General features: G+C 59.7%; 1 protein-coding gene across 1 annotated transcript; it reads left to right on the forward strand.

The window, feature by feature from the left end:
* Positions 1-1,304: 1,304 nt before the first annotated feature.
* On the forward strand, positions 1,305-24,885 carry CACNG3 (calcium voltage-gated channel auxiliary subunit gamma 3). Its single transcript, XM_068423415.1, has 4 exons — positions 1,305-1,515; positions 21,485-21,568; positions 23,033-23,173; positions 24,374-24,885. Exons 1-4 carry the CDS (start codon positions 1,305-1,307, stop codon positions 24,883-24,885), a joined length of 948 nt encoding a protein of 315 aa, XP_068279516.1.
* The last annotated feature ends 915 nt before the right edge of the window (positions 24,886-25,800 follow it).

The following is a 25,800-nucleotide window of genomic DNA, read 5'->3' on the forward strand; positions in this document are numbered from 1 at the left end:
CTACTTAATTTTCACACTTCTTCATTTCTCAGTACCTGATTTTTTGGTAACCTTCATGATTTTGTGCTTGCGTTTTGGGAGTAAATAACTAGTATTTACATAGCACATGTGAGTGCATACAAATGAGCACTGTGGAAGCGCACACTATCAGTTAAATCATGTGCTTTCCTATCTCACCCGCAGCCCTTAAAAGACTATTAATTTAAGAGGTGGGTATATTATAGGGCTTATTTGAAAGGTCGTGTGAGTCATAAGCTCATCCAACTGCCTGCAAAAATGTTGAGAGAGATGAGGAGACAGCAGAGAGGCGCAGAGAGGGGGGAGCGGGGGGGTTAGCTGGTGGCAAACAATTAAGGAGCTCGATGTGGCAAACACCCCACGGCACCGCGTCTGCTTGGTGGCACCTGCGTTGGCTTTGGGCTGCCAACGGGGCCCCGGGCACGGGCAGGCTCCCGGGCAGCGAGGGCAGGTGCCGGGGCAGCCCCAGCGCCGCTGTTGCTGTGACCCCCCCCGGGCCCGGCGGGTGCAGGCGGCCCCGAGCCCCCCCGCAGCCAGCCCGTGCCCGGAGCCCGGTACCGGGCAGCAGCTCCAGCGCCGGGGCGGACCGCGGGGGGCGGGACCGGGGAGCCGAGCTGCGCCGTGCCGGGGGGGCTGGGGGCCGCTCTGCCCGGCCATGCCGGGGCGGTGCCGGCACCCCGGGGGGGGCTCCCCTCCCGGTTCTGCTCCCAGCACCCCGCGGTGGAGATCCCCCGCCCGGTTCTGGTCTCCCGGGGCAGCCGCGGTCCCGCTCCCCGTCCCCGCCCGGTGCCAGTCCCCCCCTCCCCGTCCCAGCATCCCGGGGGGGGCTCCCCGTCCCCCCACCCCGGGTCAGTCCCCGCCCGGTCCCGGCACCCCGGGGTGGGCTCCCCGTCCCCGCTCCCCATCCCCGGCCGCTGCCCCCGCCGCCGGCGGGTCGGGGGGGCGGTTTCCCGGCGGTGCAGCCCCCCCCCCCCCCCCGCGGCCCGCCCCCCGCTGCCCCCCGCCCCCGCCGCCCCCCGCGCTGCCTTGGCCGGGCGGCGCGGGGGAGGCGCCGGGAGAGGCGCCGCGCTCCCGCCGCGGGCGCACGGCGGAGCCGCTCCGCGCCCCGCGCCGCCGCTCGGGCCATGCGGGCCGGGCGCCCGGGGGCTGGGCGGCCCCGCGCTGCGCCGCCGCGGGGGCCCGGCTCGGTGCGGGCCGCGGGGGCATGAGGCGCCGGGCGCGGAGCGCGGCGGCGGGCGGCGGCGCCGGCCCTTCCCCTGCGAGCCGCCGCCGTAGGATGAAGCAGCATGAGGATGTGTGACAGAGGCGTCCAGATGCTCGTCACCACGGTGGGAGCCTTCGCAGCCTTCAGCCTCATGACCATCGCCGTGGGCACCGACTACTGGCTCTACTCGCGCGGCGTGTGCAGGACTAAGTCCACGAGCGACAACGACACGAGCCGCAAGAACGAGGAGGTGATGACCCACTCGGGGCTCTGGAGGACGTGCTGCCTGGAAGGTACCGACCGCCCCGGCCCCAAAGTTCGGGGGAGGGCAGGGGCGCCCCCGGACCCCCCACCCCAGCCCCGGCCCCGGCGAGCGGAGCGTCCCCGCCGGCTGCCGCCGGCCCTGCCCGGGCACGGGGACGGCGCTTGCGGTGGCACGGCCGCGGGCGAAACTTCGCGGGTGGCTCCTGGCCGCGGGGTGCGGGTGGAGCCGGCCCCGGGTGCGGCCGCGGGGTGCGGGGGTTCCCCCGTGCCCGGCGCTGCGCAGCCTCCCGCAGCGCGGTGCGTGTGCCGGGGAGCGGGGAGCTCCGGGCGGAGAGGCCACAGGTCCCTCTCCCGGCCGCGGCGGCTGGTTTGCTGCGAAGCGCTCAGCCCGCAAAGCCCCGCAGCCTCTGCCCTCGCCGAGGCTCCGCACGCACCGTGTCCCTGTCACGGGAAACCCATCGCACCCGGCATCTCTATAGCCGAGCGCCAGCACCGCTGCCAGCCCTTCCCCTCCGAGCAGCGGAGCGGGGCAAGGGGTGCTGCTGCTGCTGCTGCCCCACCGCAGCCTGTCCCTCCGTCCCTCGGGGATGCGCCTCACGGCTGGGCTCCCACCTGCCCGGCCTCGCCGATTCGCCCCGTTGCTTCGCTCCCGCAGCAGCTGGAGAGGCCCCGGCAGCTGCTGCCCTCCCGCAGCGCAGGCCATGGGGGTGATTTTGACCCAAAGCTACTGGTTGAGATTTATATGAGCAACAACAGGCTGTGCTTAAACATGAGCTCGGATGGAGCCAGGTGCTGGTACCTGCGCAGCAAAAAAATGGCTGATGGAACCACACCAGGGCGTAACTTTTATAATTAGCAGCAGCAGTTGGTGTCCTGTGTACTCAGGGGGACCTGCCCCACCGTCCTGTGGGGCCCCGGGGGTGTCGGGCTCCCCCAGCCCCGGAGCGATGCCGCCAACGGTGGGGGCAAGCGAGCCGTGGCAGCCGAGCTGCTTGCTCCATGTTGGAAAGTTCTCGGTGAGTCACGGCCACGGATGCAGAAATACCCTGTCTGTTCTGGGTGCTTAGTCCTGAACCCGGTGAAGTCAGTTGGAGCTTATTGATTCAAGGAGGGTTTGGATCGTGATCTAATTCCATAATAAATAATTTGAGATAATCTGTCTCCCCTCTTGGGCCAAGGGAGCCAAGGAGGCAGCAGCCAGGGCTGTGAAAGATGGGATCACTGGAGGCATGAGTAATTTCCAAAATTCTTGTTTTTCCTGGCTGTATTTTTTTCAGTGAATGTTTTATGTTTCCCTCACTGCGATAAATCACTGCTTTGGAAGGAGCCAGTGAGGCCCCGGTCTCCTGGGCACAGCACACTCAGGAGGGGACTTAACGGTGCCGTGCTAGAGCTCCGAGCTGAATCACAGCCCATCGCCCTGAGCCCGGGCGCAGGGCTGGGAGCAGCGGGGCACGTGCTGGCCGTGGGGCTCATGGCTCCCTGCTGCACGGTGCTCCCCCAGCTGCTGGGGCAGGAGCAGGGCGGCTCTGCCCAGTGCCGTGCCGGTGCTGCTCAGCCATGCCCGTGGCACAGTCGAGGCCCCGTGCTGGGCACGGGCTCTGCCATCCCTTGTGTGTGGTGGTGAGTCGGTGGTGGGGCAGGGAGGGTCCCAGCCGGTGCTCGGGGTGAGCGTGTGGGGCTGCGATGGTGCTGGGGGGACGCGGCGGTGCTGCTCAGCACCCTCCTGAATTCTGCTGGAGACGTGAGCCGGTGCCTCACAGGCTGTTAACTGATGCGATGCTGGGAAGGGAAAACTCCCCCCAGCCGAGCTGTGCCGAGTGGTCCCGTGCGGGGTGAGGACAGTGCTGCAGCGGGGGCTGAGCCCCCCGGAGCTGAGCCGCTCTCTGCGCCCCGGGGAGCGCGGGGTGCTGAGCCCCTGCACCCAGCGCTCTAGTGTGCAGCAGGTCCTGGCTGATTCCTGCTGGCAGGGCCATTCTGCTGCTCATTTCTGTGCGCTCCGTGTGTCTGCCTTGCAAAACGGACACAGGCTGCACGCCGTCATCCCGTGCTAGGAGTGACCTCGGTCAGTGGAAAGGGCCGGTTCTCCCGTGGCGCAGAAGATGCTTCGAGCACTGAGCGGTGCTCGCTGCCCAGGGAAGCGCCTCGGCCGTGGACTTTCCACCGCTAACGGGGGGTTTAATGTGTGTAATGACGGAGGAATCAAGCTCGGGTCGCTCGTCTGGCGGAGCGTGCGTGGCAGGTTATTACAATGACCGACGCGCGCTGGGTGCGCGCTCCGTCGCAGCCGCTCTTTAAATCCGTGTCAGTCGCGCAGGCACAGCGCCTGCGTGGGGGCCGCTCGCCCCACGTGAGCGTCGGGAGCCCATAGGCGAGAGAGGATAAATCTTGAATGGAGCCGCCGCAGCCCTGTGTAGGGACACCCACGCTGGCAAACACGGATCAGGGGGTGACTCAATACCTGGAGCCCAGGCAGGCGGTCCCGGGCTGCTGTGCTGGGGTAGCCCCTCTGTTGAACTGCAGCGTTTGGATTCTAATTATCACTTTTACAATATGCAAATACTTAGGAGGTGACTTCTTGTACTTCCCACTCAAACATGACCAGCGCTTGTCGGTGTGTGTCCCCCGTGGCTGTTTGTCACCAGTTGTTTTCCTCTGTGACTTCCTTGTCTATATAAAAGGTAGGGAAACGCACGGCACTTCAGGGAGAAAGCTGAAGTGGAGAAATAGCTGCTTAGGCTGGTGGTGTGTGTAGGCAAGTAAAAGAACTTGTGTTTTCATCAAATTTAATTAAATTCCGCATCGTTAAATGCAGGGAGCCTCCGCGTCCTCCCTGCTGCGTGGTGTAGATGGGACTGGCTCCGTGGCATCATGCGGAGCTGAAACAGGCAGAAGGAGCGGGAGGATTTGGCCGAGGCTGCTTGAAATGCCACGTGTTAAGGCGATGTGGTACTTTTCCTTTCCTCCTTCATTTCCCACACCAGATTAAAGTGCTCCGTCATTTCTGGAGGGCCACGAGCGTTGCTCTGCCTCCCTTCCAGAGCGCGGTGTCCTGCCGTCCCCGGTGGTGGCCTCAGCTGGGGCAGGACGTGGGGACCCAGAGCCCTTCCTCAGCCGAGCTGTCCCCCTCCGACCTGTCCCGGCCCCCTCCAGTGTCCCCCACGGCAGCAGCAGCAGCACAACCTTTGGCAACCCGTCAGTTCTGCCAAACCTGCAGAGCTTTGCTTGGGTTTTGGTCTTTTTTTGGGGGGGATCCTGCCTAGACTGAGATAGGATATTGTGGGTGTTGTCAGCTGGCCCCTCCAGCCCCCAGGACCCTGCTGAGCCATTGCTACACCTGACCTGCCACTCTTGTGTGGCTCCTGGTGCGTTTTAGGTAGATGGTCGGTCCTGGAGGCTTCAGCTGAGGGTGAATCTGCCGCGTCCCTAGGGCAGCTGTTGCCCTGGGAAAAGACATGAACCCCTCAAACTTCCTTTGAACATAAGAAAAGATCTGCCATTTGCCTCTTTTGCCCACAATTATTTCAATTTTTCTTTAATACTCTTGATAAAGACATTGTTATAGCTCAACACTATTCTGGTAACAGGAGATCCCGTGTAGAAATATCCCATTGGACGACCAGGTACCATCTGCCTTCCCATCCCTCTAAATGTATTATGTTACTGATTTCCTTTATCAACCGAATTTGTAACCATATCAAGAAAAATTTATGAAGTTTGATTGATCTATTTTCCACGAGGGTGTTTGTCCTTTACCGCATCCCCTGTTCCTCCCTGCTGCTGCCCACCCCAGCTGGCCCACAGGCGATGCTGGGGACGCAGCTCCTGCCGCTGCCCATCGTGGCACAGGCTGATTAAACATTAAAGCAGGTTCCCCTGCCTTCTAGAAAGTCAGAAGAATGCCAAGATTTATTAAAATCCGTTTCAGATCTTCAGAAAACTTCTCAGCCAGTCCTCCGACCGCTCTGGGGAGGAAGTTCTCTAGTCCTACCAGCTCCATGGTTACCCTCAGTAGCTGCTGTTCAGCGTCCTCCCGGACTCCTGGCAGCATACAGGAGCCTATTTGTCTGCAAGTACAGAACAGAAGTATCTGATGAATAAATAATTGTGTGTCACATCTGCTTCACGACTGACAGTTGCACCGTCATGATCTGGTAGTGATTCACATCGCCGGTAAAGCTCCTTTCTTCTAACCTGACTGAAGAATTCCTCCTGGTTTTGCTTAAACCTTTCGGTTGCAGGTTTCTGTTAACTGATCCCATTAGCTTCTCTCATCAGCCACGTGAGTGTCCAAACTGCTGTTTCCAATAGCAAAAGCCCTGATTTTTAATCGTTTTAATTGCAATTTTCAATCCCCCTCTCGACGGGCCTTGGGGCGCCGGGGGAGCGCTCTGCCCTTGCTCCTGGGTAGGGATCTTGCTCCTGTATTTCCATTTTCCCACTGGTTGGTTTTGTCTGTGGTTGCTTTTGGCTCTGCTGAGCTGATGCGCACCGAAGGCGTTAAACTGGGCTGGAAGCAGCTGCCCCTGGACAGCCACCAGCTCTTCGCCTGCTCTCAGCTCCTCTCTGAGTGAGGCCAAGCAGAGAATTTCCCCAAGGTGACAGCAATATTGTTTCTGTTAGAAAGTTATTATCTTTAATTTTTAAAAGCGCCAAGCAAATGTCCCTGAGATTGCAATCAGCTGTGATGGAGCACTTTTTCTCGCTGCTCATTATAGGTGGGTATTTAAGGAGCTGCTCATCCCGTTCCTCTGTCTGGGTGGTGTCTGTAATAGATTCTCATCAACAACTTGTCTTGCCATGGAGCACTTCACCGCGCTCTTGGTCCAGCTCTGCGGTGATGCCAGCGCTGGTGATGGGGTCTGTGCTGCAGGTGCCAGCTCCACGGTGATGCCAGCGCTGGTGATGGGGTCTGTGCTGCAGGTGCCACCTCCACGGTGATGCCAGTGCCAGTGATGGGGTCTGTGCTGCAGGTGCCAGCTCTGCGGTGATGCCAGTGCCAGCAGAGGTCCATGCTGCAGGTGCCAGGCTCTCCACACGCAGCCATGCTGGCTTTCCTGGCAGGCAGCTGCTCCAGCCCACCGACCCCACAGCCCCAGCACGGCCCCTGTGCCGGTGCCACCGCGCACGGCTCTGTCCCAGGGATGCTCGCTGGCTCCAGCACCGTGGCAAGGAGAGCCCTGGGATGATGGCCATGCAGAGGGGGACTGCACAGGTGGGGGGCCGTTGGCGTGGGCTGGAGGTGACGGAGGTGGGGACAGGACAGGTCTGTGGGAGGTTTGGGGAGGTGGGTGAGGAGGGGTTACTTGCTCTTCATGATGTGAGAGCTGGGAGGCATCGAGGTAACTTGTGTGATGGAAAGCAGACGATGGAGGCATAGGATGATGGCGATGGGTGAAGGTGAAGAGGCACCGGTTACTCACTTGAGACCATCTGATGTAATTACCATTTGTGGGTTTACTAGCCCATCTCCTCCACCCCATTGCCTCCACCAGGACAGCCCTGAGGAGGGGCAGCCCCGCGCCTGGCACCGGGGTCAAAGGGGGATCGAAGCAATGCCTCGAGCGTGGGGCTCTGCAGGGTCTCACATAACCAGGCCCCAGCCCTAACCTCTGACTGGGGAAGTCCCAGAACCCCAGCTTGCTGGAGGAGGTATTGAATAAGTGTTAATTACTGTCCTCTAACAGAGATGGCAATCAGGCTAGCTGGACCCTCGCTCTGCTCCAGACCCATGGTCTTGTGGCACGTGGCCAAATGCCAAGAGCCATAAAAATCCTTGGGGACAGAGAGGGGTCCTGGCTGCTGCAGATCTCCGGGCAGCCGGGATCTCACTGCTGGTGGGACGGTGTCCGGAGAGGAGCCACGCTTCAGCGCGCTGCCACCAGCTCTGCTTCGAGACCCCGGCGCTCCCAACAGCGGGGCGCAGGATTCACCCTCCTGGGGTGCTGCAGCATTTAGCTGGACAAAACCCCTCTCTTCTGGGGTGGGGTAGAGAGCTGGGTCCCACGTTGCCTGCGAGCAGCACGTGATGAGGGGAATGTGTGCTCTGAAGAGCTCGGGAACAGGCGTTTTATTGCTGCATAGGCGTGGTGCAGAGCCTGTCATCTCCGGAGCTGTGACTGCTTAATAGAGGTGGAAGTCTGAATTTGAATGAGGCTCGAGTGGGTTTTTTCCCATGCAAGGTCACTATCTCCATTACAGCTGTAAATAATTAGCGATGGCTAATGAAGGCTGCAAGCCCCGGCGCTGGGGCTGGCGGCGGGGAGCGGAGCTGTGGTCTGGGGGAGGATGCCCCACGGATTGGTGCTGGATCCTCCTCTCCCCGGTCCCCAGAGGTGCCAGCGGATGATGTTTGCTGCGAGCAGCCAGGGAGCTTGGCTCCGCTGCAGGGAGTTACGTGGCCCTTGGTAAATCACTGCCCCTCTCTCTGCACGACGTGTTTTGCTTTTCACAACGTGGGGTTGGGTGGATTCATTAGTGTCCATCTCTCACAGCTCCCAGCAAGGCACCCAGCGCTGCTGTCGCTGCTCCGTAGGGCACAGACCCCTCCCTGGCCACTGGCACAGCCCGCCTGGCCTGCGCAGTGCTCTGGGCACCATGGGCCACCTCTTGTTGGTCCAGGCTAATGGTCTGGGTGTGGAGACCTGTGATGCTCTGCAGTTGCCCACGCTGTTTGGGACGGGATGAGGTGAGACAGCCGTGGTGGTAAACCTGCTCGGTGCTTCCCACGTCTCAGTGGTCCCTATTTCACCGCGGATGTTTAGTGAACGTGATGTGCGCTTCGTAAATAGACATTAACTTCTTTTTCCAGGGAAATCAAAATTGCTCTTAAAATTATATAAATGTGCTAACCCACAGGTACAGGGGGTCACTCAGCTGCTGCCCGAGGGGTCCCGGGTGGCGGGGGGTTCTCGCCTTGCCCGTGAGCGACTCGGGCTGACTCAGGGCAGGATGCAGATGCAGCGTCAGCGCTGATGGGCGCCAGGGGTGAGCTGGTGAAAGGCATCCGAGGGGAAGGGTGCCCAAGCTCGGGCTGTAATGAGCTGTGGCCACAGCAGCGGGCACCTCGGGATACGGCTTTGATTAAGAAGATGCCTGCTGTGATAAAGAATGACAGTGCCGGCGTGACAATGGGTGTCTTCTCCCTTGGCTCGCGCGTGCTGACAGCTCCGCGGCACCCTGGGGAGGTTGGGTGGGACAGCGGGTGCCAGGGGGGAGCAGCGGGTGCTCCCACACAGCTCACTTGCACACTGGGTGAGTGGCTGCCTTTGACAGGCTTGAAAATACCAGGGTTTTTCATAGACGTTGTGGGGAGGGGCAGGAGAAATGATTGTGGCTGCTGGACGGGTGATATTGCATGATGATTTTCTCAGATATTGCCTGTTTCTTATCTCCTGACACCACAATCTATAGACAAACCTGGTGCTGTTGGGCGGCAGAGGATGGCTGAGCCGTTCCCACGTCAGGTTATTAGGAACTGTGTTGTTTTATCGTAGGGACACGAAGAGAGTCATAAAGAAATGATAAGGCAGGCGAGGGAAGGCAGAGGACAGGCGTGGGAGCAGGAGCAGCACCTCTCCTGCCATCTCACCACCCTCGTGGGGCTTTTTGCCAGGCGGTTTGTATTGAAGGAGGAGCATGGGGCCGGGACAGGAGCCCTGGGGCTCAGGGAATCGCAAGGGGAGGGGAAAACGTCCCCCAAAGAGACTACCAACAAGTGATCACCCTTTTAAAGCATTCCTGATTTTAACTTCTTAAAATCAGTGTTGGCTTATGCTGCGTCCTGCACAATCACCCCTGGTCCCAGGGATGGCACCTCTGTCCCCCCGGAGGGGCTGGGCTGGGCTCCCTCCTGGCACGGGAGCAGAGTCCCTCGGGACAGGCTGGCTGGTGCTCGGCTGCCTGTTAAAGACCAACTTACAACTGTTTTTTTTGCAACTGTCCGAGAGCTTTGATGCATCGGCATCATCAGTTGCATCACACGACGCAATCGCAAGGGGCTGCGAGGGCCAGCGGCTGCCTCCCGCCCGGCCCCGGGGCTGCCTGCCCGGCTGGGAAAGGTCACTGTCCCTCCGTGGGACACACCGCGCTCCCACGCTGCCTTTCCCTGCGCCAGCAGCAGCTCCGGCTCTGCCGTACCCGCCGGCCGAGGCAGGCGTCCCTGCCAGGCTGCCCAGATCCCTGCCAAATCCTCCACCGGCCTCGACGGCCCCGCTCGGCTGAGCGAACCTTATCATGGCACAGCAGCTGTGCCACCGCTGAGCCGCCGGCCACGCCGGGGACACGGGGACCCCGTGGGGCAGCGGGGCAGGGTCCTCTCCGGACCTCCCCACGCGCGGCAGCAGGTCTGGAGCTTCCCGCAGCCCCGAGGCACCTTCTCTCTGCGCCAGAAGCTCTTGTCATCCCCTCGCACGCTTCAGCCAAGGATGCAAGTGTTTTCTGTGCATTAGTCTTTGGCCTTCCCTCCAGCGTGAGGAGCTGCAGAAGGACAGGAGGGATCGTGCCTTTCGTAGGGAGCAGGAGAGCCGCAGCCCGGGGTGTGAGATCTCTCAGCTGGGGGAGAAGTGGGAACCGGGTCTTCAGTTTCCACCACGGAGCAGTCACCGCGTGCTCAGGGAGGGTGCAGGGATGGCAGCGGGGCCGGGGGAGCTGGCACGCCTATTTTAAATAATTTTAAATAATAAGAATAGTTGTAAATACTGTCTGCTCTGCGTATTGCCCCAACCCGCCCCGATGCCCACTGCTGCTGCGGGAAGCGTGAGAGCTGCTGCTGCCCCCCCACCTCAGGCAGCAGGAGCAGGGCAGGTCCCCACGCCGGGGCTGGGGCCACCAGCTCGTCCCCTGGGGCAGCGGCACCCGCCTGGCCGAGCCTCTCTGTGTCCCTACAGACGCATGCCAGGGGCTGTCCTGTCGCTCCTCGCTCACACGCTGCTGAAGTGAGAGACAGACGTGTCAGCGCCTGAGCCCCGAGCCCCGCTCCCGCAGCGCAGCCCGTCTGCAGGCAGCGAGTGGCACGGCGCCGTGCGGTGCGGTACGGTGCGGTGCAGTATGGTGTGGTATGGTGCGGTACAGTGTGGTATGATGTAGTATGGTGCAGTACAGTGCGGTAGGGTGTGGTACGGTGCAGTACGGTGTGGTAGAGCGTGGCACGGTGTGGCATGGTGTGGTACGGTATGGTATGGTGTGCTATGGCACGGTAGAGCATGGTATGGTGCGGTACAGTGTGGTACAGTGTGGTACGGTGCACTGGGGTGTGGGACCGCTGCAGCAGGATGGCCCTCTCGGCCCGTTCAACCATGCAGTGGCCACGTGTGTCACGGGTGTTGGCCCGTGTGACCTGGTCTCCATCCCCGGTGGTTCAGCACGAGCACGGTGTCTGTGGAGCCGCAGCATCGTGGTGCATATGGCGGGCATCGCGTCTGTGCCGCTCACCGGAGGATCTCGGGGGCAGCCCTGTGTCTTAAGGGCTTTTCAGGGTACACAAGTTCAGACACTCGTTTAGAAATTATTTGCAGTGTCAATTTGGACAGATCTCCCCCCACCCAAGGTGAGAAACCGTTTTCCAGAAACCAGGAGAAGCAGAACATCCCGCTGGCATCAGGAGGTTTGTTCCCAGGGTCAGGGTGCTGTCGTGATCAGCCCTGGGTGCAGCTCCCACCGCCTCCTTCACCCAGAGCTGCAGGTGCCTCGTCAAGGGGGGGGCAGGTGTGTGCCGTGAGCGTTAGCGGGGCCGGGGCTGCTGGGCTGCAGCTGGGGCAGAGCCGTTAAAAGGGCTGCCACGGGGCACTGGGCTGAGTGGTGCCGAGGGTGAAGTGCTGGGCCCTGAGCTGAAAATGAGGGAATGAAGCCGTGGGAGCAGCCCCAGGTAAGGGCTGGGGGCAGCAGGGCTGGGGGCCGTGCAGGTGTAGCAGCAAGTGTCCCGGGAGGCTCGTCCCATGCCTGGGGGTGTCTCGTGCCTCTGGCAGGCACAACCCCTCTGCTCCCCGTGCTGCGCTGCGGGGCTCAGCCCTGCTCTCCTTGGAGCCGATGGCAAAACATCTCCTGGCTTCAGCAGCAGCAGGATGGGCTCTTGTGTGTGATTTAATGCAGAGTGGGAAGGAGACGGAAAGCTTTGGCATGAGCTGTGCCGCTCTCTGCTTGCCCATCCATCTCGGGGTTTTCTACATTCTTCTCCTCTCCCCCTTCAAATCTCTGGCTGCTGCTGCTGCCTCCTGGAAGGGCAGAGCTGTGGGGGAGCCGGGGTTGTTTCAAAGCCCCGGAGTTATTCTGGCAAAGTGTTTTGTGCTTTGAGTCAGGTTTGGGAAGCTGGGGGAAGGTGGGGCTGGTTTATGGCCAAGGTGATGGTGCGAGTGGCTCGGGGACCCGCGGCGCAGTTTGCCCGGGTCTGACCCGTGCGAACGCAGAGCAGGTTTGTAGCTGGCAGCGCGGTCCCGTTCCCCGTGCCGGGGTTATCCCAGTGCGGAGCTGGCAGTGCCGGGGCTGCGGCGTGGGCAGGGGAAGGGAGAGCTGTGAACAGAGGAGCCCCCCAAGGACCTCCAGGCCCGGGGAGGCTGGCTGCAGCGTGCTGGGGGCTCGGCGCTGTGAAATCCCAAAGCGATGGGTGATGGACAGGGCGTGACATCCTCCTGGAGCCGTCCCAGCGCTGCCCCGGGCAGGGAGCGTGCCACGGAGCTTCCAACAGCAAACCCCGCCGAGGGCAGCGGGGCCGAGCGCGATGGGAACGGCTCTGCCTTCCTGGAGAGCTTCCCAGGGCACCGGCAGGCGTCTGTTATTTCTTGGAGGGGGAAGGCAAGCTTGGCACCGCTCCCTCGTTCCCCAGCACAGTCCTCTCCCGATGCTCAGTCTGTAGGACGGTCCCTCCTTGTTCTCCCAAAAAAGCCCAGAGCGAAGCTACGGTGCGACTCCCGAGCATCGCTTTCCCCGTCTGGGGAGTTGGAACCGGCTTCCCGGGCTCTCCGTGCCCCGCAGATGGTGAGGAGGCGGCTCTGCCTCCAGCGGGCAGCGAGCCACAGCCCGCGGGGCCGGGTGCCATCGGTCCCCGCGATAGCGTGCAGGGCTGGGCTGGCCCCGGGGCTGCCCTGTGTGGGGCGAGCCTGGCACCGGGGAGGGGAACGCGGGCACCCCCCGTCCTGCACCAGCAAACACACAGCACGAACCCACTGAATTCCCTGGGATAAAGAGGCTTTGATGGATCAAGTCCCTTTTAGCGCGTCAGCTGGAAACTTCAAATATTTATATCGTCAGGGAGATGTGACACAAGTATATATGTGTTAAAAAAAAAGGTAGGTGCTTGAGTGGCAGCCCCGTCTTTGAAGGTCAAATACCTTCAAATCAATGCTATAAAAGAGGAAGAAAAAAAAAATAAATTTAATATCACTTTTGCAAGGAAAACAACCCGCCGAGCCTCCTCCCAGGCTAAACGCGCTTTAAAGATTGACTGTGCAGCTGTAAAAACTATTGACGAGCTGTAAACATGAAAAGATCGCCCCGCTCGCGGCCTGTCAGGAGCATTAGCCTGGAGATGCTCCGTGCTCCGCTCCGGCGTGACTCAGAGTCCTCAGCAAACGTGTTTGTTTGTAAAGATCCTTATTTCAGGAATAGTGACCTTTCTAATGCCTTGCGCAGCTCGGTAACGCGGAATTGCCTTTTGGCACCTCGCTAGCCTCGCTGAAGCTCTGACAGTGCTTTCTGTGGCCGTTTACATATTTTTTAGCCTTGATATTCTCCGCTGTGGGGCTCCTCTGGAAAATGATTTGCTTTTCGCAGCCCTTGGTGCAGTTCGGTGTCTGCAGCACTGGGCAGGGGGCACGGAGGGGTTTGCCCACCCACCTGCCGCCTCTTTGAGCCCCCCTGGTTTTATTAATGTCCTCCTTGAAAGACAGACCGTGGCCTTGGTCACACATTTGAGCAGCTGCTTCACCCTGAAACAGGGGATAAAGCTCGGATGCTGTTATCCAGGCTGCGCCAAAGCACGGGGTCAGCTCTCCTGGCCATCGCGCCCCTCGTCCCCTGCCCGAGCTGGGGTCTGCACTGGCGGCTCGGAGCCCCCCTCGCCGCACTCCCACAACCCACCAAAGCAAATTTGGTGACCAGTGGCCTCGCCGCTCGGTGCCCGTGGCCCGTCCCCGTGTTCCCAGTCCCCACTTGCACCAGCAGGTACCAGCGCGGGGCATCCCCATCCTCACCCTGTGCGGGACCGTCCCGGCGAGGCATTAGCATCGCTGTTAATTGCTCCGTCGGCTCCTTCAGCTCTGGGATGTGGATATGCTGAATATGAAATATCACAGTTGTAATAAGTTATTTAACGTTTCTCAGCCCCGTGACTGCCGCTGCTGCCGTCGGTGTTTGGTAGCGGGCGATCGCGTTGCTCCTTTCTGTTGTTGTTGTTCATCCGAATGCAGCAGGGGAAGATGTTTTGGTGGTTTTTCTACTGTTTGTTTGCATCCGTGATCAGTGCTCTACAATTTCACGTTGCTGATTTATATTCAGGGTTGTGAATATCTCCTTTCTTCTTTTTGTTGGGCATGTTTTTATTTTCATAGCTGTTTACGTATTAGCCAGGCGTTTTTTAAACCGATGAGTTTTGGGGTAAAACACTCCTAAATCATTCTCTATTCACAGTCAGGCTTTTATGCTTAAATCCATTCTAACTGATTTGGCTTATAACTGTTTTCTGCTCTGGGGATTGACCTTTCAAAGCACCAAGAATATATGCTGGTGCCTCGGACTTGCCTCTGTTTGCCCATAAGAAGCATAATCAAGTCATGATTGCCTGGACTTGAGCAGCAACTAGTGTTTAATTCTGTGATCCATTCCCCTTCTGCTGTCAACGCAGAGTCTAAAACAGCCCTCCCCTGCGCTGGGTGCCACGCTTCAGAGCCACGAAATCCTCGTTTGGAGGTTTTTAGAAATTCAGAAGACATTTTAATACTGGTGAAGTGAATCCTTCAGCTTCCCATCATAATGCAGCGCTCTCCTGCTTATTATGAACAGGCGCTGGAGCAGCCCCTGGTGCTCTGGCCTCTGGCACAGCCCGGGGTTTGAAGCAGATGCCAGAGCATCCCGTGTCTGTGGATTGTCTGTGTCTGAATTACTGGCAGCTTGTTGAACCGGAGGATCCCAGGTTTTTACACTCTTGACCCTTGTTTTTAGAATCACACAATCGGTTTGGTTGGAAAAGACCTTTAAGATCACCAAGTCCAACCATTAACCCGGCACTGCCAAGGCCACCACTAACCATGTCCCTCAGCACCACATCTACACGGCTTTTAAATCCCCCCCAGGAGAGGGGCTTTTTACAAGGGCATGGAGGGATAGGATGAGGGGGAATGGGTTTAAACGGAAAGAGGGGAGATTTAGATTAGATATTAGGAAGAAATTCTTTGCTGTGAGGGTGGTGAGACCCTGGCCCAGGTTGCCCAGAGAAGCTGTGGCTGCCCCCTCCCTGGCAGTGTTCAAGGCCAGGTTGGATGGGGCTGGGAGCAACCTGGTCTGGTGGAAGGTGTCCCTGCCTGTGGCAGGGGGGTGGAACTGGATGAGCTTTAAGGTCCCTTCCAACCCAAACCAGTCTGGGATTCTATGGTGACTCCACCACTGCCCTGAGCAGCCTGTTCCAACACTTGACAACCCTTTTGGGGAAGACATTTTCCCTGATCTCCAATCTAAACCTCCCCTGGCACAACTTGAGGCCGTTTCCTCTCGTCCTATCACTTCTTACCTGGGAGAAGAGACCAACACCCACCTCGCTACACCCTCCTTTCAGGTCATTTTCCCAGCTGGTCCCTTCTGGGCAGGCTTTACCATGGATTCCCAGCGTTCTGGCCATGTGGATCTCCGTAGGGCTCAGAAACGCTGCCTGGGTCACAGTCACTCAAAAAAACCTGTTACAGTGAAAAGAGCAAAGGAGAGAAAAAGGCATCGTTTGGTGCATGGAAGTTGTGTACAAATAAGAGAAACAGAAAAGAACATGAATTTTGACAAATTATATGACGAGACATTGTAAGGCAGGCAGAAATGATCATGAAGGACAACTTGCTGAAGGCATAAAAAGCAATAATAAAATCTTTACTCTCAAACACATCCCTGGCTGCCGTAGGGTGGGTGTGTGTTCCCTCCCCTTGGTAAAAGGCTTTGTGATCCAGGAAATCTCCCGGGGCTGAGCTGACCACCCCTATTACCGGTAGCCAGCGACGAGGCTGGAAGGCAAACTCTTCCCAGAAGCTCATCAGTTGCCCCAAGTGAGTCTAAAATGTTCATTAAAGGAAGGAGAGCAGGACCCTGCCCTGGCTGCGTCTGCGCAGAGCGGGGTCCCAGCACCTCGGGCACGGGGATGCTCATCTGGGGCTCTTACCATCAGCATCTCTGAGCAGGCAAAGAAAAAAAAGATTATTATTTTTTTTAATTGCTAGAATTGTATTAATTTAAACAGATAAAGTCAATCAATGAAGTTCATTAATTTCTAGCATATGGCTTATTTACGCTGGTTCTGGCTGCTCCAGCGCTCATTTCGCTGTCATAGGAATGTCAATTACCTTTTAAAATAAAAATCAATGTTTATTCACTCTTAAAGATAAAACATGAGACGGTTTCGTTAGACGTGCTGACAAGCACTCCTTCCCCAGCCCCATCCGAGGGCTCCCAGCTTTGGTGGCCACTGGCCATGGCCGCTGGCATGCCACAGAGGGGACAGCAGCGTGTTGGCCACCCTGCGAGGATGGGGCCACCCTGTGCCCCATCGCTGTCCGTGGGCTCCCCTGTGGGGAAGGATGGAGGGAGGAAGCCCAGGGGAGGCCCTGGGAGGCAGCTCCCGTGTGTTACCTGATTACTTTTCTAAGGAGAAAAAGCGAAGCCCTTTGAAGCAGAGTGCTGGAAATTACCCATCGTTTTCAAACTTTTTTTTCCTCCTCTATTATTCCGAATTGTTTTGCTCTTCTGAACTGCCTTGTGTAGGTTGCAACAACCCCACAGATTCCAGAATGGAAGATGATGAGTCACTGTCAAAATGCAGACTTCTTTTTTTTTTTTTATTCCTTTTAGCAGTGCGGAGGGAGGACGGTCTCTGTGACACATGCCCATCGCCGGCACCTCGCGGGCTAAAACGGGCAGAAGCTCCCGGTCCCTCCGTGGGTGCGAGCGCCCAGGTTGTGCCCACGGCCACCCCGACGTGTCCCCGCGGGGATGCCCAGCATGGAGCTGGGTGGTGCCCCCCAAACCCTGCTGAGCTGCCGGGGGGTCTCAGTTCTTGCACTGCTGTGTGTGCGTTCGCACTGGCCGGCACCGCGGAGCCACCTCTGCCGCCTCCTCGCTGTTGCGCTCCTTGCCTTGGACTTGGGTTTTTTCCACTGTGGTAGTTTTTTTTTTTACAACAGGAAAAAAATTCCTTCAGAAAAGGCGTATCTGTGTAGGTGCCTCTGCTCAGGCACAAACCCCCAGCGCAGAGAGGGGGAGAGAGTGTGAAGTCGAGATGGAGCCAGATGACGGCAGTACCCCGGTGGGAAGCTGGTGTGGGGTGTGCCGGGGCGATGGGGATGTGCTGGGGGGAGAGCTCGGTCCTGGGGAGGGGGGTCTGTCCTGCTGGCCAGCCATGGGGAGCCCAGCATCCATCCCAAGGAGGAGGGAGCTGCTGGCTAGAGAGAGTCACACGGAGCTGGCGGCTTTTGTGAGCCAACACGCAGGTTTGGCCTTAGTTGGGCTGCTCTCCGGTGGAGTTTAAGCGAGCAGATGCTGTGTGAAGCGGTGACAGCTCATGGCCTGAGGAGTCACAAACCCGATGTGGTGGCCCTGCGCGGTGGCCGCTGGTTGCTGAGTGATGGCCAGGTCTGACGTGGACCTGAAGCCCCCGAGCTTTGCAGCCTCACGCCGGGGATATTATGCAAAGAGCCTCGGGATCCCTCGCAGGGAGGGAAGCTGGGGAAGGGAAGGAATAAGGATGAATTTCTTTCCATCTCTCCAAGCATCTGGGAGGTGGGTGGGAGGTAAAAAAAGATGAGCCCTGAAGTTTTAATTCCTTGGAGATATTTAGGTATCTTGCTCTTGTTACTCAAGGGAGCGCAGAGCCTGAGCATCGCTGAGGATGTGCTGTGGGCTCGTGCCCCAGCACTTGGAGCAAAGCTTGGACCTCTGATTCTCCAATGAATATTAATTTTCAGAGAATTTAAACCATAATGACCCCACCGCTTCCTCCAAAGGGGTTTGGCGTGGCGAGGTGTCTTTAGGAAGGCCATTACCGTGAACCACAGCTTAGGGGATAACTCATGTTTATCGGGAGGTGCGGGGAGCTGAGGGCTGAACGTGACCTTGCCCCAGGACTTCTCCTCCTCCTGGCTGAGCCAACCAGTGCAAGGGGAGAGAGGAATTTTGTTCTCATTTAAGAACAGCGTTAGCTCATCTTCCCAAGCCCAAGCCTTACTTTGCACACTGAGCAGCAACAACCGGAATAGTCCCTGGAAAACTGTTCCGCTGGATGAAAAGAAATGAGATTTTAAAACTGTCACTAGAGCTCTTTAGTCTTCTGGCTCTCAGGGTTAGGATCGATGTTCTGAGCTGTATTTTCACCATCACGGGACTGGTACTTCCCTCGCAACCCCCTCCCTACCCCCACGGCCCTCCCTGGGGAAAAGGGCTTTGAGAGGAAAAAGACCGGAGATCAAATCAATTAATTGCCTTTGCATTCTGCAGCGAGTACGTACGTGGAAACACAAATGAGCTACAGCAGCAGCGACACAACCCTGCCGAAACGGAGCATCACCCCGTGTAAGGCAGGCCTGGGGAGGGGGCTGCGGGAGGCAGGCGTTGGGCGCGGTGTTTAACGTGGGGCTCGAGGATGCTCTGAGCTGCTGGGGGAGAGGGATCGGAGAGTCACATGGAGTGTGGGATGGAAAACAGCCCCGCGGGAGGGGAGGAGGGGATGCCTTTAGAGAACCAGGGGATGCAAAATATGTTATATGAGTTCATCTCTTCCAAACTAAATCCGATGTTACCTAAAAGGCCGCCGGGCAGGGAGACCCCGCCGGCGCTGCGTGGCTGATGATCCCCTTGCCACGCACGGTGCTTACGCATGGAGAACGCCCTGGTGGGTTTGCCAGCTGGAGAGGGCTTCCCTGCGGTGCCTGGGGACGCTCAGGGTGTCCCCAGGCCCCTGGGTTAAAGCGGGACCATTAGATCAAGAGCTTGAACCGCAGCTCACCGAGAAGGGCGTGGGGTGTGGATGGGTGCTGCTGCGCTGCTGGCCAAGGGCTTGTGGCAGCTGTGAAGGGCAAGGAGAGAGGTGGCCCCTGACTGATGGCAGAGCTGGGGCTGCTCACACTGACCTGCCACAGCACGGAGCCCCCAGCACCCCCCCAGGCAGGAGGGACGGGGAGAGGCTTCTGGGGGGGCACCCAGGCGGGTTGTGCAGCCGCGGATGCTCCTGCGGGGGAGAGGGCAGGAACGCGAGCCGGGAGGGCTGTGTAACGTGACAGGGGATTATCTTGCAGGGTTTGTGGCTGGCACTTGTCCAGCTGCTTCCAACTGTTGTTTCTGTGGCTCCTCGCCGGTGCCTGTCAGCCGGGCACCATCTCTGCTTGTGCATCTGGGGGTCCCTGCGCCCCGTGTGTCCTCGAGCAGGACGCTGCTGGAGGAGGGGACGGGCAGGTCTGGCTCCTCGGTACAGAACAAGGCGGGCAAGCTGGCATCACCCCTGCCTCGAGCTTTGCTACGAGAGCGTGGGCAGAGCAAGGAGGCTCTGGAGTTTGAGGACCCAGACACAACCCGCTTCCTTTATGCCCGTGACATTGTAACGCTGCCTTTAGCAGGGCCCAGCTGCAAAGCCAGGAGGGGAGAGCCCAGAGATGTGTCTGCCATCACCGGGGGACGGGGACCCGGTGGCTCGGGATGAGCCGTGCAGCCCGGCTGTGCGGGGGGGACGAGCCCCCAGCCAGGGCCAGGAGCCCCATCCCTCCCTGGAGCCCCTTCCAGGGCAGCTCCTCAGGGCCGGGCTCCATCCCCAGGGAGCGTTTTGGGGATCAGGGGGGTGTTTTTATGATCTCAGCCTTGTGGTGGTATTTGTTTGGAGCCTGGGAAGTTGTGTGTCAGGTGGCTCCGCGGTCGCCATGGCGACGAGCATCGGTTAATGAACAGGGGGATGAAGGAGCCAAAATAAATGTCAGGGTGTGACGTGGCTACAGCGGAGCAAAGGCTCTGCCCCAGCCCTGAGAAAGTCACTTGATTTTTATTATTTTTTTTTCATCCCATCTCTGTTGCAAAGGAGGCGTTTGGGTGGGACGGGCAGGGCTGGGGATAAGGGAGATGTCACGGGTGCCGGTGGGCAGAGCAGATGTGGCACAGCCGTGTGCTGTCCCGGCTCCGCGTGTCCTTTGGGGTCTGTCGGGGTGTTTTGGGGTGCTGCGGGCTGGCACGGTCCCGCTCCGGCAGCACGTGGAGAGCCAAGGGAGAAATGGGGGGTGTGCTAGGTACAGGGAGAAGGTCAGAGAAGGTGGGTGGAAACCCAGAGCTGGGAGGAGGAGGAGGATGGGGGCTGTGCTGTGCAGCTGCCCGGTGCCTCCCCAGCCCCGTTCGTGGCCCCCGTTCTCAGCCTCCCTTCGCCCGCTGTTCCCAAAGCAACAGGAGCAGGCGGTTCTCCCTCGGATGCCGTGTCTCCCGCTTGGATGACAGCTTGCCACCTCCAGAGCTTCATCTCCAGGCTTTAATTGATGCCTGTCATGATGCTTGGCTCCCCCGAGCCCGTAGTGCAGCCCGGCAGCGTGCCGCCGTGCAGGACCCCGCGCGGGCGCTTCTCTCGCCGTGAGCCCTGTCCCCTGGCAGCGCGTCCTCTCTGGTCCTGTGGGAGAGGGGACAGAGCCGGCGTGGCCTGGCCACGTGCTCCAGCACTGGTGTCATGAGGGGCCTGCTCTGCCTGCGGGGGGACACTGCAGGGATTCCTCCTGCCTCGCCCTGCCCACACTCCCTGCCTCAGTTTCCCCACATGTAACACAAGGAGCAGAGGAAGCATAGTGTATGCTCTTGCGTTAGCGTTTGCTGCTTGCTTGGGAGGAGGTGGCTCTGTGAATCCCAGGCCGTGGAGGAGCCGTGTTCCCGTCCAGTGCCGTGGCACGAGCCGAGCTCGGAGCCGTCCCCGGCAGACACCGAGTGCAGCGCTCGGTGTCTTGGCGCGCTGCCGTGAGGAGCAGGCTCGCGGCACCCACGGGAGGTGACGGGCTGCATCCATCACACAAATCCATAAGCACACTGGGCATAGCCAGGATTTCTTTATGATTTTTGTTATGCCTTTAGTTTCTCTCTGCCTGTACCTCAGTAGCACATGGACCAGGCTGCCGGGGCTGGCGGGTGGATGAGCAGCAGAGGCGAGAGCCCGTTCGCAGCCGGTCCCTTCCCAGGCAGTCCCATAAACACGGCTGAAGCTCTCCCCCTCCGTGGACACGGCTCTGCTGCCCCGCTCTCACGCCCCAGCCACGTCTTGCAGCGTGTACCTGCGTCCCCAGTACATCCCCTGCCTGAGCCTGCCTCGTCCTGGGCTTTTCCCTCTCATGGCACAGTTGCAGGGCTCTGGCACGGGAGAGAGCTGGGCCTGAGAGCGCAGCGAGGAGAAAGCCAAAGCCAACGGGCAGGCGTTTAAAAGCGAAATGCACTTGTTTTGCTTCGGAGGCAGGAGGAAAAATAAAGCCACAGAAAAAGAGCCTTTTCTCCCCCAAATGCTAAGTGGGAGGCCAGCAGATGCCAGAGCATCTGCCTCCCTCCCCGGGCTCTCCGGGCGGCGTTGCCGGTGCCCACCCGCGGCACTGGGCGCTCGTTCACGGTCGTGCGTGGGGGGGTGTGTGCGTGTGCTGTGGGGACACGTGAGATGAGGCCGTAAATGGGGTATGGACAGGTTGTCCCAGCGGCTCTGCGGCCTCTGCCCCAGCTGCCGTGTCCCTGGCATGTGCCGAGCAGTGCCCGAGCGGCTCCTGCCATGCCAGCCCCATGCGGAGGGGCCTGAGGGCTTCCTGCCTTGTGTCTCTCCAGGAACCTTCCGAGGAGTGTGCAAGAAAATCGACCACTTCCCCGAGGATGCGGATTACGAGCAAGACACGGCCGAGTATCTCCTCCGTGAGTCTGCTTTCCCGTGGCGCGTTGGAGCTGCCCGTGCTCCAGGGACCCCCCTCGCCTCCCCAGGAACCCCCTTCCCCGTCCCCCAGCACCCGGAGCTTCACTCAGCAGGTTCCCCCGTGCTGGCAGGAGGCTGGTGGGTCGCGGCTCCCCGTGCAGCAGCGGTGACCCTCCGGGTGACCTGAGCGTGGCCACGTCCCGCTGCAGCAGCAGTGTTAACGATGTGTTTGTCTGGCGCTTGCTGTCCCTGCGGCCGGTCCTGGGAGCTCCAAGCTTGTCGGGGTGTGAGGGTGGCGGGGGACCAGGACCCCGTGGGTCCCTGGGGTGACAGGGGCTGGGGGGGATCCCGGGGCGCCCATCGCCCCGTGCTCAGCCCCGTGCTCCTGCCTGGCGCAGCAGCTGCTGGCCCAGATGTGGCTCTGATCCCCCCCTTTCCTACCCTGCAGGGAGCCGTCAGCTCCGCTCACCCACCTGGGAGCGGAGCGTCTTTAATGGCATCGGTTTGCAATTCCAGTAGATGAGCGTTTAAGTTCTTCACCCACCCCCTCCCACATTTTAAAAGTCTATTTTAAAGCCCCCAGAATGGCATTTTAATGGGGCTTCTCTGTACTTCTGTGCTTTTAATAAAGGCCCTACTAGAGGGATGAGAGCCCAAACCAAGGCACCGAGTATTTTCGGTGCAGCAGGTAGTAATTTGCTGCATTAATTGCTCCCGAGTGTCATTTTGGAAGCTGAACTTCTCACAGGCCATGTAGAAAAGACCCTTCTTTGTGTAGCGCTCGGGCCATGGCTCCTGAGCGTGCAGAGACGGGCCCTGTGGAGCGAATCCCCTCAGGGATGAGCCTGGCGCCGGGGTCACCGCATCCCACGCGGTGGGCTCGGGGTCCTGGGCTTTTTGTTCGTGTTGGTAACGTTCCTCCCCTACATCGGGAAACAACTTTATGTTGAACTCCGGGTGTGTTAGGTTGTAAATTCTTGCCTCCCGAAGCGGCTGTGGTAGTTTGGGGACCCAAGGGACGAGATCCTGGCCCCTGCGGTGCTGCTCCCCGCCAGCCTGGCGAGGTCTGGGGGGTCCCTGCAGTCCGTGGGCTCCAGAGTCACGTCCGTACCCTAACCCCTGCGTGATGTGTTGGGTACTGGGGAGGTAAATTGCCAGTGCTGGCTGTGTGACAAGGCTGGAAGCAATAATTCCTTGAAATAGCCTAGGAGGGAGAAAAAAGAAATTCTGGATTTAAGGTGTTTTTGTGACCAGCAGCCTGAATCGCGGGGTTTGCAGGACTGGTGCTGAGCTCCAGAGCATGCTCAGAGCGGAGCAGCTCAGGGACAAGCGCAGGGTGCAGAGGGGGGTCGGTGCTGGGTCCCCCCCATCCCAGCAATCCTTTCCTGGCGTTGGCGCGGGAGATGCCGGCAGCCCCCGCTGCGGGAGCGATGCCGGGGCCGACCCTGCCCTGTCCCCGTCCCCAGGTGCGGTGAGAGCGTCCAGCATCTTCCCCATCCTCAGCGTGGGTCTGCTGTTCTTCGGGGGCCTGTGCGTGGCGGCCAGCGAGTTCTACAAGAGCAAACACAACGTCATCCTCAGCGCCGGCATCTTCTTCGTCTCTGCAGGTAGGAGCTGCCTGGCGGGGCCGGGAGCGGGGCGGCTCTGCCGGCGTGGGAGGACACGGGGGAGCTGGAGATGGGGTTGTGGGTCAGCACGAGGGGTTCTGGGGTTTGTAGCTGTCCCATCCAGGTGGGAAAATCCTCATCGCAGGGAAAAGCCAGCGGAGGTTTCTGGCAAGTGGCCACTGCCCTGGGCAGCACTTGCAGCGTCACCCTGCTCTGCCCCGATGGGTCTGTGTGCGGGTGCTGCCGCCCAGGGGGGGCTGCCGGGGCAGAGCCATCCAGCCCCAGGATGGGTTTTGGGGGGCTCTGCTGCAGTCCCACAAGGAGAACCACTCCCTTGAGGGGCCGTTCCTTCGGGATTACTCATTTCTCCATGCAGTTCCCCAACGCTTCCACTGATTATCGTATGACAATGTCTTTGTCTCAAGGAACTGCTCCATTTTGTGTTTTTCTTCTCCCCACAAAGAGGCAAATTACTCTCCCTCCTTCGCTGGCAGGAGCTGCTGATGCAGATGAGAAAACAACAGAAAGAACATAATCGATTCATTAAGTAAACCCAGGAATACATCAGCCGCTCCCCAGCCCTGCGGCACGGCCCCGCGGCGCTGCTGGCGGTGCAGAAATGGCCCAGATCCCACAGAAAGCCCCCAGCCCCACCAGCAGTGAAAGGAGACGGAGCCGTTCGCGCTTCCCTGCAGTGCCAGGGCTGTGGCGAGCGGGGGCTGGTGCCAGCGGGGTGCCCCGCGTGCCCCGCGGGCTGGCTCTGCTCCGGCCACCGCCCCGCGCCAGCTGGGCTCCCGCAGCCCGTGGCTCAGCGAGCGGCTCTGCAGAGCGAAACCAGCTCGTGAAATGTCCCTTTTCTAAACAAAGCAGCGGCTGTTCCTCCTGCTCCGTCAGTGTACGGGAATATCCCCGTACAGTGGGTGCGTGGGAATGTGGGTGTGTGCTGGGGACAGCAGCAGGGGTCTGGGAGGGGTTTGGCCCCGGTGCGCTGGCAGGTGGGTTGGTGTCCCCTGGGGACGTGGCCATGGTCCCCAGCACCCTCCGTGCCTGCCGGGCACCCCGCGGGTCGTGGTGGGCAGAGAAGGGCCGGGCTGCTCCACCCTGTGTCCTCCCGCGTCCAGGAGGGGATCGGGGTGCTGCTGTCCCCCGTCCCTCTCCTGCTGCTCAAGCGAGTGCCTCTCGCTCTCGTCCTCCCCAAAGGTCTCAGCAACATCATCGGGATCATAGTCTACATCTCGGCCAACGCGGGGGACCCCGGGCAGAGCGACTCCAAGAAGAGCTACTCCTACGGCTGGTCTTTCTACTTCGGAGCGCTGTCCTTCATCATCGCCGAGATGGTGGGGGTGATCGCCGTGCACATGTACATCGAGAAGCACCGCCAGCTCCGCGCCAAGTCCCACTCAGAGCTGCTGAAGAGGTCGGCCTTCACCCGCCTCCCCCCCTACAGGTACCGCTTCCGCCGGCGGTCCAGCTCCCGCTCCACCGAGCCCCGCTCCCGGGACATGTCGCCCATCAGCAAGGGGTTCAGCACCATCCCCTCCACCGACATCTCCATGTTCACCCTCTCCAGGGATCCCTCCAAGGTCACCATGGGGACGCTGCTCAACTCGGAGCGGGACCACGGTTTTTTACAGGTCCATAACTCCATCCCCAAAGAGTTCAAGGAGTCTTTGCACAACAACCCGGCCAACAGACGAACCACGCCGGTGTGAGGCGGGCAGGGGCGGCGTGGCGGGCTGCATGGCACCACCCTCGCGACGGTGTAACCTGTGAAATCCCGTTTTTAAGGACAAACCCAGATGGCTCCCCGTGGCCCGACCCGGGGGATGGTTTTTCACTCCCGAAATGCCACCGGCCGGGCCAGGCCACCGCGCCCACGGTTGGACGGGGACCCCATGCCCCTCTGTCCCCGAAGGGGCTGCGCTGTGACCGTGGTGCCCCCGCGGACTGAGCGGGGCTCCCATCGCCACCCGGGACTGTGGCTTCCCAAGGTCTCCATCGCTAATGTTGATCATAACCGCAGTGTTCCCTTAGCTGTGTGTCCCGTGGAAGTGCTGGCGCCAGCCCTGTCTGTGAGAACCCTTTCCCTGGTAGCTACATTTAAGCAGAATCGCCTGGAGGTCCGGGGTTGGAGGCGCCCAGTCGGTGCCGAGGCGAGCGCTCGTGTCCCGAACCCCCTTTCCCTGTCGTGGTGGCTGGAGCGCTCGGGCTGGGTTTCTCTCTGGCGTTTCGTGCATGCATTAAATAGCTTGGAATTCAATTTTGTCATGTCGGGTTGGAAGAAACATCCTTTTGCAATTTTCTGTGGTCTTGAAAGGGCTTCGTTCTTTCCTTCTTTCTTTCCTTTTTTTCTTCCTTCGGCGCATTCAGGCTGTGAAAGGACTCAGGAGCAGAATTCCTCCAATGACTGGTAGCAATTAGCCAGCGTTTAATTAACCTCTAATGTTGCAAGAAAACGAATTAATTCCCTAAAATTATTACACACGCAGTCACAAATGACTGGGCACAACCAAGGAGGCAACGCGTGCCCCGGTGGTCCTGAGGGAGGAGCTGGGGCGGTGGCTGGGCCGCGGGCTGCGTGCGGGCGGCGTGTGACTCTAATGGCTGGGAGAGCGTGAGAAAAATAC

The sequence above is a fragment of the Nyctibius grandis genome, chromosome Z, assembly GCF_013368605.1.
Source record: "Nyctibius grandis isolate bNycGra1 chromosome Z, bNycGra1.pri, whole genome shotgun sequence".
Classification (NCBI taxonomy): domain Eukaryota; kingdom Metazoa; phylum Chordata; class Aves; order Nyctibiiformes; family Nyctibiidae; genus Nyctibius; species Nyctibius grandis.